Source organism: Pieris rapae, chromosome 7 (genome assembly GCF_905147795.1).
Source record: "Pieris rapae chromosome 7, ilPieRapa1.1, whole genome shotgun sequence".
Lineage (NCBI taxonomy): Eukaryota > Metazoa > Arthropoda > Insecta > Lepidoptera > Pieridae > Pieris > Pieris rapae.
Window position 1 is genome coordinate 1,518,403 of NC_059515.1, and position 17,612 is coordinate 1,536,014.

The 17,612-nt window shown below is 35.6% G+C and overlaps 1 protein-coding gene across 3 annotated transcripts in view; it reads left to right on the forward strand.

Moving 5' to 3' along the window:
- The window catches only part of LOC110994625 (BMP-binding endothelial regulator protein), a 54,309-nt gene that overhangs the window by 33,961 nt on the left and 2,736 nt on the right, over window positions 1-17,612 (forward strand). For all 3 annotated transcript variants that reach the window (XM_045628908.1, XM_022261400.2, XM_022261399.2), the window contains 4 exons: window positions 8,210-8,474; window positions 14,628-14,837; window positions 15,440-15,687; window positions 16,359-17,495. In XM_045628908.1, coding sequence (XP_045484864.1) covers window positions 8,210-8,474; window positions 14,628-14,837; window positions 15,440-15,687; window positions 16,359-17,459 — 1,824 coding nt within the window. In that variant the 3' untranslated portion in view covers window positions 17,460-17,495. The remainder of the gene's footprint in view (window positions 1-8,209; window positions 8,475-14,627; window positions 14,838-15,439; window positions 15,688-16,358; window positions 17,496-17,612) is intronic.

Genomic DNA, 17,612 nt, shown 5'->3' on the forward strand with positions numbered 1-17,612 from the left:
GTAATATGATGACCCAGTTCATTGATTATATCAATATATTTATCAGTGAAATAAGGAATCATTTTATGAAATTTTAGTTTATTTGTCGCATAGGCAGTTTTTATTTTTGTATAAATAAATAAAATAAATCAGTGGCGCTACAACCTCTTTAGGTCCTGGCCTCAGATTTCTGAACCTGTTTCATGATCATTTTTAAATCTAATAGGCAAATAGGTGATCAGCCTCCAGTGCCTGACACACGTCGTCGACTTTTTGGGTCTAAGACATGTCGGTTTTATGAGAGTCGCACGCTGAAGCCACTAGGCCAACACTGCTCTAAAATATTTTTATATACAATTATTTTTATAAAATAATAAAAAAACTATACGTCATAGATAGCCTCCGCTATTTGGTCAACTGAAATTGTTATCTACAGGTCGTTGTTTCGATTTGTAATATAAATGTATCAAGGCCCGGAATATAAAATGACCTATTTCTATTATTTGATTTCGGGATTCTCATCGCTCGCTTTCATAAATTATTACGAAAGACGTCTGCCCCTTTTTTATTCGAGGTGGAAATGCATTCGCGCATCCCCTGCCCTAGACAGTTTCAGGGGTATGTGGGACTCGACCCACACCAAAATCGTCAAAATTATTAATATATTAATTAATTCAGAGACTGGGTGAACAATACCCACTAAAAACACCTCGACAAATACCTACAAAAGATGTCTGCCGCAAGAGCATGCACAATATAATATCTTTTGCGAAACTATACGTATCAGTGGAATTATCTTCCGGTGTCAGTATTGCCTGAGAGTTATGATCTCCCAATAGTTTAATAACGTGCCTCCGTCCTCAAAAGTCGGCAACTCCCCACCCTATAAAATGGGTGTCCATGGGCTGCTATGCATGGCAATTATGTTTATTTTCTCAGTGACTTACTGTTACTACAGTAATCACAGTACGCAATCAAAAGTTAGCCTAGCCAAGATGCATGACTCAACCGTGAAGTTTTCAGTCCATGTGCGCAATATTAATACTTGCTCATACGCTGATTTTAGATTGCCTTTATCAGTGAAATTATATTGAAAATTCAAATGTTTAAATATGATGAAATATTAGGCAATTGTTTTTCTTCGTCAGTTGGTCGTCGCGAATGTAGATTATAAAGGCAACTTAAATGAATAAATTCGCAGAAATAATACTGCATCGTTTACGCACCTCGTTAAAAAAAATCTTATTAAATTTATATATATTTGACAGTATGCAGTCGATGATATGATATCTTTTAACGGAATTTTCTTTTACCTTATCTACGAATTAACGATTTGGCACTATCACTGGTCAAACTTAAAGCTTAAAGTAATTGTACAATTGAATAGATATAATTTACTAGCGGATCCGACAGACGTTGTCCTGTCTACACGTCTTTAATTTCAAAATTTCAATTTTTAATAAGCCATTTTGATGAAAATTATTATTCAAATGTTATGACAATATTTAACGATCCAGCACATGGTCACACACGATATAACACAATGATAACAAAACTTTTTTTAAATTTCGGGACAGACTAAAATTAAAATTCGAATATTATTTAAAATTTGACACTGCGATGGTAGCGCCGTCTGTCGGAGCCAATGTAAAACATTCCAAAATCAACAACAACTAATAAATTGAAAATTAATTAAAAAAACATTGTCCAGTGGACAAAATTGTGAATCTAAACCATTCCCAGATCCCCTTGAACACACACAAAAAATTTCGTCTAAATCAGTCCAGTCGTTTAGGAGGAGTTCAGTCACATACACACGCACACAAGAAATATATATATTAAGATTTAAAAAAATTGTTCTGCTAACAGATGGGGGTTATCTTATCGAGTTTAGGGAAGATATTATACGCTTAGTAAAACAGCGCCTAATTAATATTTTTTTCATTCACTGTGGAAGAGCTAAAAACAATTATATAAAATAACTTATTGATAATGTAACGTAATTCTAAATTCTACCAAATATAAGACAAATTTGCACGCCATTGTGACTGGCAAAATATGCCATGAAAATCAGATTATACCATATTACTAAAAATAAAGAATTATTAATATGTATCTCGAATAATAATTCCCGGGACACTATTAATGGTAGGGGAGCCCACGATGCTAAATGGGGATTTACTCGAGCGTCGTGGAGACCTATTGGGTTGCAAAGCTTAGATGATAAGAAGAAAAAAATGTTATATGATATATACCTTTTCATCGGTGGGGAAAGCGGCTATAGATGTTTAAATATGTAAAAAAAACTGTTGCATGGACATACTCGAGCGCGTCAGATATTGATAGCATCAATATCCTACGTATTTTTAATAATGTACGTATGTTAATCTGATCATTTGCATGATGGGGGTGGTTGTACGTAAGGGTTAAAAATGAAAAAAAAAAAATTAATCGAGCGCGTCAGGTTTTCTAAGGGGGTGTTAAGTGCACCAAAATAAAAGCTCTCATTCAATAATCTGACGATTTCGATCTGACGCAAACTCGCAGCCATTATTATAATGTGCAAAAAAAATTCGCCATTTTGAAATACTCGAGCGCGTCAGATTAAGATATATATGGTTCAGATTTATATTCTAAACGTACTGTCTCATAATCTGACGATTATCTAGAGGGATTTGCCTGATCTGACAAAAAAATATTAGAAAAACGGTTCACCCTAAAGGCCATCCCTGCAATTCCATTCCTGGGCGCTTAAAATTGTACTTATGAGCTCGCTGAGTTCAAAGAAATAATATTTCTATGCGTTTGAGTTCTCCCACCTCGAAAGTCTGATAGAAGTTTCATAGAACACTATTTTTGAAATTTTCAAACCCCAATAACTTTTGAATGGATCAAGCAATTTTCCCGCGGTTGACGGTGATCGACGCATTTTTTAAGCTCTCATTATTTAATTTCATCAAAAACGATAATCCGATATGAAATGTCGAAGTAATGATAGAAACACTTTTTTCGGTTTTCTTTCGTTCACGATATCTCTCGAACGAATCAACTGATTTTGACCAGTTTGGTGGCGATCGACGCCGTTTTTCAAGCTTAAAGGTGGATTATTTTTTTGAAGTTGATGGATAAAGCCGTTTAAAAGTTATTGCAAAAAAACACTTTCAAAAAAACAAATTGTTATTTTTTTAGATTTTTCAAAATTTCTCAAAATCTATCGGTCCGAATCGGTTCAAATTCACATGAAATCTAATTTTGAGGGAAACGCGGAGAAGGAAATGTAGGCATCACGCAGCTGCACGCGTTTATCGCACGAACTTTATCGACGAAATTTTGTTATTTCGGCTTGCGGAAATCGTCAGATTATATATTTTTCAATATTCTTGAATTATTTCATTCAAAATAAAAAAAAAATTAGCTGCGCTCGAGAATGTCAAGATGACGTTTTTTTTTACAACTTTGCTGCCCTCCCCTCTCTTTACGTCACTCTCAAATTGTCAGATTAGTGGAATATACACTTTTTAGGATGTGATTAACTCACACTACCTTAATCTGACGCGCTCGAGAATGTCTGATGATCAATTTTTTTTTACTAATCTGATCCTGTATCCTTCACGGGCGGCCTTATATATGGGCCTCATATTTGGTGGAGGTACTTAACCGGGTACAAGGTATCCCCCTGTATATTAATCTGCCGCGCTTGAGTAAATCCCGAAATCCCCTCTTGGGCTCCCCTACTATAATAAAGAAACAACATTGGTAATTTTGAATTCTCTTGATTTCACCTTTTCGATTCGGGTACTAGGTTAAAAACTGTATTTGCGTGTTGTTCTCACGAGCATGTAACTACGTGCTCCTATTTCACCTTGGCTCCTGCTAATAGAGGACAAAAAAATTTGTTTTTAATTTATTTTTTTATTCTTTGTTACTCAATATGTCATATGGAACATGGTGTAGTGGTGGCAGCTCCTTACAAACATGTAAAACTTGGCGATTAAAAAGAGTGGCGGAGAGTTTATTGCCAGTTCTTCTCTTCCGTTCTACGCCCTTGATTTGAGAACTGGCAGTAAATGTAAAATTAAATTCATTTAATATTTCTTTTTTTGACGTTCATAAGTGTAATTATGTTACCTATATGAATAAATAAATTTTGATTTGATTTGGAAAAAAATCAACAAAGTACTTTATGTATGTACGTATATTTACGTACGTACATAAATATAAATATACCGTCATGAAGTCACGCACACGGCTTTATGACCACAAGCGAAGGCTAAGTTCTCTTGTCATGGCCAAACGCAAAGTAGGACGCCATTCGGTGTTAAAACGTTTGATAGTGTACAGATTTGAGCAAATATTAACCGCTAATATTGATTGTCTGCGACCATTTGCTGATTTTTTACTTGATTATATTAAATAACGTTTTGTATGGCAAAAAGTTATGAGAAATGTAAATATTATGCGCTGTACCGTATATGATAACTCTAGGAGTGTATAGTCACTTTTTTTTATAATCCATTGAATACAACTTTATCGTATTAAATTTCTGTTCCATGATCATTTGTCAATACAACAGGCAAGTGACAGACCAGATGATGATCAGACCCTCCCATCACACGCCGTCGACTTTTGCTGACACGACAGGGATGAAAGACACATGCTGAAACCACTAGGCCAACATTACTCTCGATTCTGGCATATGAATTCTGGTGGAATAACTTTTGTTTCTCCTACTACTTGGCTATATTAAAAGAATGTGTTAAATAATTTTGTACAATCTATTTCTAATATTTTTTTCCACACTTAGATAGCTAAATTAATTTCATAGAATTAGTTATGAATACACACTAGTTATGAACACACACACACACTCCGAAAACTAATCAAAACAGATGATTTTCTACATTTTCGTTGTAAAGAATTTGCATATTATAAATATTTGTGTATTCTAAACAAACTGACTTTTGACGCCTTTAAACCAGTTTGGGAATATATAATTAAATTAAACAATATAAATGTTTTCTCGTGCAATACAGCAAAACATTAAAAGGCCGGCAACGCACTACCCTTTACGCACGCGCATGCGGCGGTACCGCTCAATTGAGTCTCATGCCTGTTTGCCCCCTAATCTAAAAAAATCGTGGTTTGAAACTCGACATGTGCGCTGAAAATATTTAATACGCGCTCGTAGCGTGACAGATGCAACCAACAGTGCCAAATTAATGAAACATACATCATAGTTTATACCATGGTAGAAATGGGTTCTCTGCACCAAAAAAAGGGGGTGAGACTCGATTCATTTCAGGCACTCTGCTACGAGCCGATTAACATGGACGTCTGTCATGCCCTATGGGTTATAGTTGCAAATTTATTTATTTTTCAAGTATTAGCACTTCTTTGCATACATAAATATAATACGATTGACATAATTAAATCGTGTAATTATGGTCTTCAAGCTCTGAGAAAAAAAAAATGATAACGTAAGCAAGAAGTAAAAAAATACATAAGATATCATAGCTATTTAGACAAAACTAATGAAAACAAAAGCAATTAAAACATATATAAACACCTATCAGGAGAATATTATAAAAAGGACACGTGAAAATGATAAAGAAAAACTAAGAAATAAAACCGATCAGCGATAATTTCAGATTAGTTTTGCGTCAGTACGAAAGTTTGGGATACGATGTGGACAGGTAGTGTCTGTAAATTAGAGATTTAAAGAAAGATAGAGAAGATGTAAAAATAATAGGGACGGGGACTGAATTCCATACAATCACTGCAGAGTACTTCAAGGATTTGCTAAGAAAGGAAGATATGATATAGGAAGGAGATAGGATTAGACAGGATGGATGGATGATTTTACCTATGTATTTTAATACGTCTTAATAATTATTTTCTCATTGAAACACAAACAAAAGGATAGGTATCAAATTCATAGAATTCTTTCGATAACAATGGCTTATACAATAAAGTAATTGATTCGCATACAATTTCAAATGAATCAGATATTACGCGAAAATATTTAGTAATTATATCTAGGTATTTTTTTTCATTCGTTCTGGTCAAATTGAAATAATTTCCCCTTGGAAATAATGTCCCCGGAATGATTTTGACGGCCAAACCTAGTAATATGGCCTTTGAGAGGGGAGGGAAGGCTCCCGCATTATACTTTTATCTTCAGACGTCAAGGCAGAATGCGAAATTCCATCCGTATCACCTGGACGTCTTTCCATCCAGTTTTGAAGGCAGCATATGGAACCAGCTGCCCACCGATGTATATCGACTTTCGGCTTCGGACTTGTACCATTTATTCAACCGGCGACGGACTTGCGAGCCCTCTGTCAATATTAGTTAGTGTCTATGGGTAGCACTGAACATCATGAGCTTCCTTCCCAATAATTAAAGAAAACATTGTTTTCATCTTGTCTGAAACTATAATAAACCATTTTTGATCTAGCATCTAGCATCTTGTATTGAATATATAAAAGATATTACTGTAATTTTTTAAATATATATTTAGGTAAAACAATGTACACCTCAAATTAGAAATATAATGACTAACTTAAAATGTAATTACTAAAATATATTATTAAAAGGAGTCCCGAGGTTCCGAAGATACTGGCAGCGTTCCCCCTTTGAATAGCTAGACTAATTCTTTCTCTGTGGTAGCTGCGAAATCTTCGGTCTCCTGTGATGTCAACTAAACTTTTTGATATTGCCCTAAAAAGTCTTTTAGCGACAAAATAATATTCGGAGCCGAGAATAGGGGATTTGCAGCTAGCTTTTTCAGCCGCATCACCAGCCGTACTAGCTCTGTTGTTGGTTCCATGTAGATGGGAAGGGGCCAGTATGTCTGAACAAGTTGCATCCTATACCAGCACCCGGCCCATCTTCCAAGGAATCAAACTCATACCGTCTGATCTCTTGCTACCGTCTCTTGCAATTCCAGTCGGGTCAAGTAGACTTGGCACGTTGACGATGGCAAGGGACCGACGTATCACATCGCAAATTGTATATATTTTGCGTCATATTATTTTGTTATCCCAATTGAACGCGCCATACAACATTGTTTGGTTCAATATATTGAATAATAATATAGGCGATATTAATTAATAGTTACGATAGGCCGTATCAATTGTAACCACACAATGCGGTTTACCATAATTAAACACAAGTTACGTACTAACTCTTGAGTCGGTAGTACCTTTACGACGTTATTCGTAACAAATATAATTATTACCAGCGTTACGTGGACGAATTTGGAACTAGACGGAAGTACGTACATTCTTATAATAGTTGATGCGAATTATACAAAAAAATTAATTATACAATTCTAAGGGAGAAAAACAGATAAACCCTAGGTAAAACTGAACAATAATACTGTTTTTTTATGACTAATGGGGATACGACCAAATTAGCTGTATGGAAGAGCTATTATGAAAAAATTAAACAAATACTTTTTATGTATGAATGTTTTTAATTCAGTGTTAATAACATGTGAAAATGATCATTCGTAAGATTACAAGAGATCAAATGTCATGTTGTCTGGGTCGTAATTAAGCAATTAAGAAATGCTGTCTCTCAGTTAACACAAGCAATTGGCCAACCGCCTACTTCTCTTTAGTTCCCATAATAAATATTTATAAGGTAATCTTTACGCATAAAATCGTTGATTCTGTATATTAATGAATTTAATGCACATGTTTATAAATAAAGAGAGCATAATAACACATTTATCAGAAATTACACACACTCAATACAAGTTATTTAAATCTAAATATCTTTAATTTATAAATCTTTTTTTTATCACGGCGTAAAACGTATTGAGTACCTACTCACTTACTTGATAAGTTATTTCTTAATTTGATGAAATAGTTTTTTGTCTACCATTTTAATATAAATATAGTTATATATATTTACACGTGTTTCGTATAGTCTTATGATATGGAAATTAATTTAATTTGCTAAACTTGTTTTTTTATTGCTTATACCCGAAACATTGAATATTAAAAAAAAAATTGTTCAACGAACAAGTATCACAATATATCGAAAAAATGCTGTCAGCTTTAAAGGTATACCTACCATACCACAGGGATTATACATTTATAATTAGTCTGAATTTTTTGTTTATCACTTTTTTAATATTATATTTATTATTACTTCGAGATTGATTATATTGTAAATACAGTATAAAAAAAAAACAGTATTAATTTAGATCTCAACATTCCAGAACGGCTTCGTGGAGTGCCGAAAAGGCGTCGAAGAGTGCGGTCTAATGGAAGATTGTGCGGTTGTGATGCCTCGTGAGGGCTGCTGCGCCCGCTGCAAGGGATGCTGGTACAATGGCACAGACTACGCCTCTCATACAGAATGGGGAGACAGCGGCAAGCTGTACAGATGTGAAGCTGGAGTCGTCACCATCTCCCGGCCAGAATGTTATGCGCCGTGCGATAATCCGAAACACCAACGACACTATAATTGCCCTGTTTGTGATGGTAATTATGTCATTAATAATAATTCGTAATGTTTATTTATTAGTTTCAAAAAAATACGCATTACCTTTTGAAATAAAATGTACCCAGTTTGTTTCAACTAAAATATGAACTGATTTTATCTTGCACGAATTTGCTCCTAAGACATAAAATTAGGCAAATTTTCCCTATGTGGTAAATAGTAAGACACTACTGAAGCTTTGAAACTTTTGACAAGTATTATGATTGAGTTGTAGGTTACAGTGTGGCATACATAGTTTAAGTGCATAAGTTTGATTTTTGGCAAAGAAATGTTTTTTTTCTTAGAAGGCTAGCATCTCATTTTTCGAGACTACAAAAAACAATATTCTCAATATTAGTTCCCTAAACCTTTTGAAAAATAAAAAATAAATTTAACCCCGGATACATTTTATTACCGAATACCAGGTACTATTTTATATTACCTTGTGTACTCGTGATGTACTTTATATTATGTAAAACAGGTAGAACAATTTGCGTTAGGTGATTGACTTACTTATTAAGTTATGCACTTCGATGCACATGAAGGGTACGTACTGTGCATACGTGGACCAAATATTAGAGGGACAGATCAAAAAAACTGACAAGCATGGTCAAAACCGTAGCAAGTCGCAAGCAAGAGATCGGTCTCTCCCTGCCCCTTCGGAATAAGGTGTATTATGTGTAAATAAAATAGATGAATTCTGTGCACAAATTCCAGAAATAAAATTGTCTTTCCAGAAAATTACATACAACAGTTGAGAAATAGTTAACCCAAATAAGTGTCTATCCCGATCTCCCCTAGCTATTTGTAAATGCGTATGGCCCGGTCTGTGAAAGATGCTTGCTGTGTCAAGCATCCTCACAAATCAACAATGGGCGGGAAGAGGCGGACGCAACCGCCGCATCGCGTGTTGGGAAGCGGATGAGGCTCTGCTGTTACCGCATCCCGCATAAGGCGATTGTTGGTGGCACCTTGGGGTTTTAGTGGGTATGCACAATGGCGAGTCCCACATAATCTTTCTGCACCAAGCAGTCGCGCCGCGGAAGGGTATGCGCAAAGCATTTCTCCAAGTAAAAAAAAAAAAAGTGTCTATAAAGAACATTAGAAAACGATAAATTATACTCCAAGGGGCCGCTCAAGTAAGCAGATTTACAGGATTTAACCCCCCACCCCCCTTCCTCTTGTCAGTAAAACTAAGCAAAGCTCTTAAAAATAACAATAATTCAACGTATTATATTTTTGTAGGAATCCTCGAAAATGCATTTTGTTTTCAAACGTAGACGGTGTGTGTAAAAAAGTAAATGATTACTGTTGACGTAATGATCAAATAAGAAAATCAAAAACCCCTCTCCCCCCTATAGAGCCAACGATATACTTGATCGGCCCCAAAGACAATTGTTTGTCTTTGTTTAACAATTTCATAAATCTATCGGATCACATACAAAACCACCCACCAACTCAAGCAATGATTTCAAGAAAAAGATAAAATATATGAAACATTAAACCAATAAGCTTTGTTTTAAAAGGCTCTTGAACAATACTGAGAAGTTTAATTCGAAGAATAAGAAAACAAAGTAATAACTGCAATACCCATTGTATGCTGCATTTTCCCATCAAAGAATGTACGCACACATTCAAGTTATAATGAAATTGCTTTGCTGGCGCGGGTCTGTCTCATGGCATCGTCGTAGGGTTATTACGAAAAAGGCTATCGGTAGCGAATCGCACGATTCGCTTCTAGCTGTACAATTATTCACTAGTTGTACTCTGTATGATCAGCTTCTAGCCTTACAATTAGCTACTAGAAGTACGCTAGCTTCTAGCCGTACAATTACATATTAGTAGTACACTCGCTACACTCGCCGTACTATCGATTCGCTTCTATATCTATAAGTTAATACTAGTCGGTGCGCTGTTATATCTTAAATAGCTATAGTAATTTTTTTATCAAAACTTTCGTTATTATTATTTCACATTTGTACTTCGTTAGAATTACATTTAAGTAACATAGAAATAGAAACTCTTGTTTATAACAACTATCCTTACGCACAATTACAGTCACTTCATAATACTATTTCTTTCCTTATACTATTCTTATAAGGCGATCGCCTTAGAATTGTGCACCCATAGCCATATTTAGTAATAAGCCTGCACGCGCCCACCCAGTCGCCATCGCGGCTAAAAAAGCTTATAACCCCATTCAAAAACAAACACGCCGACATGCGAGCTCAATAAAACCAAAAAGCTGGGCAATTTACCTTCCCAGACCTTAACAAGATTATTAATTCAAAATCAAATAATAGTAATTTTCGTGATGACGCTACAGAATCGCTTTTGAGAATAACCGACATTCCTTCCTATGGTTTTATTGCTATTCATTATCCAATACACGCAGTTAGTTTATACCAGTCTTAAGTTTATAACGACTGCCCGCGACTATATTCAGCTATACATATAAATACCGAGAACTTTTCTTGAACATTCTTCTGAATGAGAATTAACTCTCAAAGTCCATTATAGACGACAATATAGGTATTTCTGTGTGCCACTTCCTACCTAACCAGTGATTTATTGGAAATTGAGAAATGATGGCCTTGTGGCTTCGGCGTTCGACTCTCATCTGTGAGGTCGTAAATTCGATCCCCGGCTCAGCACCAATGGACTTTATTTCTATGTGTAACATTTTCTCGATCGGCGAAAAACATCGTGAGGAAACCATCATGTCTGACCCATAAAGTCGACGGCATGTGTCAGGCACAAACTGATTACCTACTTATTAAATTATGAAATCATGAAACAGATTCAGAAATCTGAAGCCCACACCAGAAAGCGGCACTGATTTTTTTAATCGAAATTACCAAAATCCGTCTAAATAGTCGCTTAGACAACATTTTAGTAATTGTAATAAAAATCAATGCCGTTTTTTTACGAAGGTGAATTTTTAATGCTTAAATCGGTTCTATAAATATTCTATGAAGTGGACGATAAATCTTTTGTATATAGGATCGCCCACGTGGGTTGGTGACAATGGTATAATAATACAAGATGCGCAGTAGCCTTTAGACAATAGAGCACTCAACAATAATTGTATGGTATAATACCAAATGGTGGTCTCTATCGGTCATCATTGATTGATTGTTACACCTTTTGATTTAGCTAGTATATTAAAAAATGTACATAAGTGTACACACGTTAGAAGTAATAACTCTTTTGCATAACAAGATAAAAACCTTTCAAAAATTTTATTTCTTTCGCCTTATTCTACATTTGTAGACTATAAAAAATTTTTACTCTCATCATTTTTCCCAACGCGCCAAATAAGTATAACTTGAAAAATCTGAAATATTGACTATGTATAGCTAACTTCAAGGTGTGGGTTTTGTCACGGTGTCCGCGCATCGTAAAAATTTTCTCTCATAATTTTTCCCTAACGCGCCAAAAGTATAACTTCAAAAGCAATTTACAATTATTTATTAAAAAATAAAATAACAGGTTTTTGAAAGAGAAATGCGGGAAAACTTTTCTATTTTTTTATTGTTACTTTTTGTCATATAATCACAAAAAAGCTAAGAAATAGTATTAATAATTATTTTTTACGATCTTTTAATGGAATGTTTTAGTTGCCTACCTTCCTCAATAGGAATAAGACCACCCATAATTCATTTAGCGTGTTGAAGGACGACTCCCAAACCTTGTTATGGCTAACAGAATCATTAAAATTATATACATTAGTGTTCTGAAAGTCTCCCACGGCGTTGTGTCTCTATTATTGACTATAAATCAAAAACTTAACAACATACTTAAAAGGTTTTTTGTCCGTTCAAAGCCGCCGCGCCTGGATGGCTTAGAGGTTGCCCTGTTTGTTTTACGATCCCCACGCTGCATTAGCTTTTTGTTTCTCTTACATCTTATTACAACCTTATCAGAACCTTTTATTTGGGGCTCAGCAAAAATGGTCATCAAGTTTTTTGCTTGTATCTTTAAGAAGTTTTTATTGACCTAAGAATTGACATCACAAATCGATCCATTTGACCGATATTCATGCTTGTATATCGTGTTTAATATTATAATGGAAAGTGTAATGTAGCATTATGATTAACCATTTTTAGTATTTGAGCTTACTTTGCCACCAAAATTTGTCCCGAACAATTTTTAATGTATTAGACACGTTCTTTTATACTTCTTTAGTAGACCGAAGAGACCTTAGTAGCAGAATAAAAAATCAAAACACGAACCTTAACGAAGAGTTTGCTAAGATTATATATTAATATCTTAACAGGATTTTGTATTAGTTATGAATATCTTAAAAATTGAGCTAACTTTGCCATCTTCGTTGCCAATGTTGTCATAGATAACAACTATTACAGAACTATTTTTGCTATATCATAATATAAGTCCGACTAAAAAACTAAATAAAATACACGTTTTAATTAATATTCTTGTACCGTCTTAAGTGCTATCGTTATTATTGAGCGGATCGCGACAACGACCCGAGAAATTAAAATAATTATCTTGTGATATACTCGTGCTACGTACATGGAATAACTAAATAGTTACATAAGAAAATATTGTATTGAGTTCTTGTATAGACATGAGACGTGTGGAATGAAGCAAATGTTTAGCGGATTTTAATTGCATTTATTTTATTACTATTAAAAGTACCAAGCTATTTTCCTCCTTTTCTATTTTAATATTCATTTTGATCGGAATTATATTGTTTTATTTTATGTTTAATATAAAATAATACATTTTTAATAATAATTAAAAATGAAGACTTAGGGCATGATCACCGTGATTTAGAATATTATAATATAAGGTATTTCTGTATAAATGATTTTGTCCTGGTCATTTTTAAGGCAGATAGTGCCTGCCATGTCTGCCTGTGCCATGGTTATGACCTGTAGTGATTGCTCATTTATTCCCTAGAATTTATAGTCCCTACTATATATTTTATGAGCCGATAACTTATATTATTTTACTTATTATAACGAGCTCTTCGCCAAAGCCGTAAAACATAACTGTTAGTTTTACGCCCCGAATTATCCTGCATACTAATTGGAGTATAATAATAAAATTGTAACTGTATACAAAGTCGTGTACTGTAAGCTCAAAGATTTCAGTTAAAATTTCAAGCATTGTGATTTGGTTTTTGGCTGATTTGCTGATACATTTCTAATGATTATTTGGCTAGGAATCCGATTAAGGATTTCCAGGTATATATATATTCGTACGCTTTAAATCATAGATTTATAAACATGACTCATTGTTTTAGTTTTTTTATTACATTTTTTTATAATATCTGGTTAAGCACCTAGTGCATTTAACCCATCATATTGGTTTTTTAGTTTCATTCCATAATAGGGTGGCCTGGAATTAATCGCTTGTTAGCGATAAGGCCGCCCGTTGCATCTCTTATAATTTTGACGTGTTCTGTTATTTGTTTATCTATAAATCTAACAAATATAAATATCTAATAAAATCTAATATATCTATAAAAAAATTAAAAAATAATACCTTCTATTTTTCGACTAAAATTTACAGCTTTTAAATTAATTAAAATCTCTAATTTAATTCATATTCTGCCAGTTTCAAAAGGAATGTGACCGTTTAAAATAACAATCGCCTAATCGAGCAAAAACAAAATCGCATTGTTTTCCTAACCGACGTCAATAAATAAGTACGGGTAACGATGAATCAATCCTGATGAATAAGGTATGGCCGCACACAGCGCCCACAGTTGGCCGCGTGCCTTTACCACAGATTCATAATTATACCTTTACAAACCCTTATAATTAACGTATAAATAGAATGTTATATACTTGATTAGTACAGCCTTTACAAGATAGTTATTGTATACCTTTTGGAGGTACTTTACTTCGTTAATAATATAATTTAATTAGTAAATATTATTTGTATACGAAACTCGTGTGCTTACATATACAAAAAAAATAAGAAAGGCACTGCACTCTACAAGAAATTTCAAGATATGTTTGGCCCTAATATTAGTAATAATTCTTTAAATAGCGATGATTTTATATATGTGTCATCAGCGCTAATTCAATACTAAAATCATTGGCATTGTTATTTGACAATATATTTTTGGACTGTAGCAGGTCTCTTTCAGCTTAACTTTAAATCTTTCTATACATTTTCAGAATGTGTTATAAACGGCCAGCGAGTCTGGGAAGGTCGGGATGTTCGGATCCCAGAGGAACCGTGCTTGTCTTGTCGATGTGTGCGAGGTTCGCTGTCGTGTACCAAGCGTGCGTGTCCAGTGCTGCCTTGTGCGAAGGCCCAACAGTTCACACCAGTTGGGGAATGCTGTCCAAGATGCTCACACCCAACAGCTGATAAGATACTACCAAGTAAGAATTCAAATATTAAATTTACTTAAATCCAGCATCATTTTATCGAAACATGTGGGTATTTCTAAAAAGCACACAAATACGGTAGTCGTCGCACAGATCAATCTGCTAAAGAAGTGCTAACATGAAATTTTATAAAAGGTAGGTATTAATATTAAAACTTCATGCCAGAAATATGGGCGTGACAAAATTGATGAATGGGTTTTTTTTATAGAACAGGGGGCAGGAGGCTCACCTGATGTTTAAGCCCATGGACACTCAATGCCAGAGGGCTCGCGAGTGAGTTGCCGGCTATTTAAAACTATTGTATTAATATAAAAAGTCTTTAAATTGTCGTTAGATAACTCAAACAAAATTCGGATAAGGTCTTAAAGTGAATGTATGAGTATGTGAATATATTTACACTCTGTATTTAAGTGTCGCCCACAGCTTTAAGCGTGCGCTTTGTCTGTGTTAGTTTGTAGTGTAGGCCTCATGAAATGCCAAAAAACTATTACCCTATTTAGAGTTTTAATATTTATGAACCCAACCCAAGTCTTGAGATATCTTCAACATACCTAAAAGCCCTTTGTATCAATAAAAATAAATAAGTTTTATTATAGTTTCAGGAAGCTCGCTACCAAAGCCGTGTATAATCGGCAAGGAGTATCACGCGCACATGAGCCAATTCCAAGTAGACCCGTGCACTGACTGCACGTGCATCAACGGGACCGCCGTGTGCGCACGTCACACGTGTCCCGTGTTGACGTGCACGCGTGCGCTGCCCCCCCCACCGGGCAAGTGTTGCCCGGAATGCCCCAACGTCGAGGAGGCTAAGGCCGCTTGTATTGTGGCGGGAAAGACTTATCAGGTAATATTTCTTTTCATATTTATATCATAAACTTTTTTAAGTCTTCTTTTATTTATTTATTTATTAAAGTTCAATACGTCATGTATAATGTTATATCTACACTATATGTTACAAGCTATATTTTATAAAATATTACAGTAAACATAAATGTTACATAAATATATGGGTAATTTAAACAATACAAAAAACAATAAATTTGGTTGCCTAATAGAGATACCTCTAAAGCGATAAGGCTGCCAGTTGCATTCCTTTTTATATATATATATATAAGCATTTTAACAAATTAAACTAGTAAAGTAGCAAATTATTAGTACTTAGGACTTTTTTTAAAATGGATCAGCCCACATTTGCAAAGAAGTCGAATGTGAGGTGCCTGAAATCTTAGGTTTGCTTTTTCTCACGGAATTTGGACATTTCTGCTGATTTTAAGCCTTGAAATATTTAGTAGAGATAAAATTAACATAATATTTACATTGATATTCAATATTTAATATAATGTTTTCAATACTAAGAGTTGCGTTTCCAAAGATTATATAATAAAACAATTTTAAAAATGTAACGCGGAAAAGGAAACACTCAAAGTTTTAAAAGTAATATTAATAAAATACGATTGACGAACTGCCTACATAAATGTAACCTTAAAAATATTACGATAAGATTTTTTATTCCAGGAAGGAGATACGTGGCAACTAGATGCCTGCAAGTCCTGTGAATGTCACGGTGGTGAACCCAGATGTGCCATGGAAAGATGTCCAACGCTCTCTTGTACCCCAGACCAAACACTTCGACAGTCTCCCGGCCAATGTTGCCCAAAATGTGTCGACATAGACGGAATATGTACAGTTTTCGGCGACCCACACTACAAGACATTCGATGGAAAGTTTTATAGTTTTCAAGGGTCGTGCAAATATCAACTAGTCTCAGATTGTAAGAATCACACATTCTCCATAAGGATATCGAACGACGCCAGAAATACCTCACATTCCTCTTGGACACGCACCGCAACACTTCGCATTGGTTCCACTAAAATAAACATGGGACGAAAAATGCGTATAAAAGTTAACGGCCAAAGGATAGCCTTGCCTCATATTATAAAAGGCATCGCCGAAATTAGCCGCAGCAACGGTTCAGTCGTGCTCAAGTCTGATATAGGCCTACAGATGGTGTGGGACGGGGAAGGGTTTCTGGAAGTGACAGTTTCGAGCTCGTATAAAGGTCAGCTGTGCGGTCTCTGCGGTAACTTTAATTCCGTGGCGAGAGATGACATGAGGACACGTGACGGCAGGCTGATAAACGATACATGGAGATTCGGTACTTCGTGGCGAGTGGGCGGTCACAGGGCGTGTACGAGGCGTCAGGAACGTCCCGGTCTGAACACGCGGTGCAAAGCGTCGAAGCTGAGTAAAGTGCGTCGTCTGTGTCGGGCCTTCGACCATCACGAATCTTTTTCCGAATGCGGTGCGAAAGTGAACCCGCATAATTACAAGGAGGCGTGCCTATTAGATGCGTGCAGTTGCACAGGTGTTCGGTGCCATTGCGCCGCATACAGGGCGTACGCGAGGGAATGCACCCGCATCGGAGCCGAACCTCATAACTGGTTGCAGGCCGCGTGGTGTGACCCCGCCGGTTCCCAACCGGCCTGGCTCCTTCGCGGACGGAAAGGCTTCGGCCGAGCTGTCAAGTCGAAAGAGCACAGCTTACCAAACTTGAGCGCCATACCGAGGCGGAATAATAGTCGCGCGAGGCCGCCACCACTGCATTTAAGACGATAATGTCACTAGTCAAAACTGCCAGTGTGGCTATGTTAGGTGAGTGGTTTATTTATAATTTGATCAAATAACACAAGAAGTAGAGCACCGCTGGCCAACGGCTTCAGCGTGTTACTCTCCCCCTGAGATCATCTGAGGTCGTAGGTTCAATCCCCG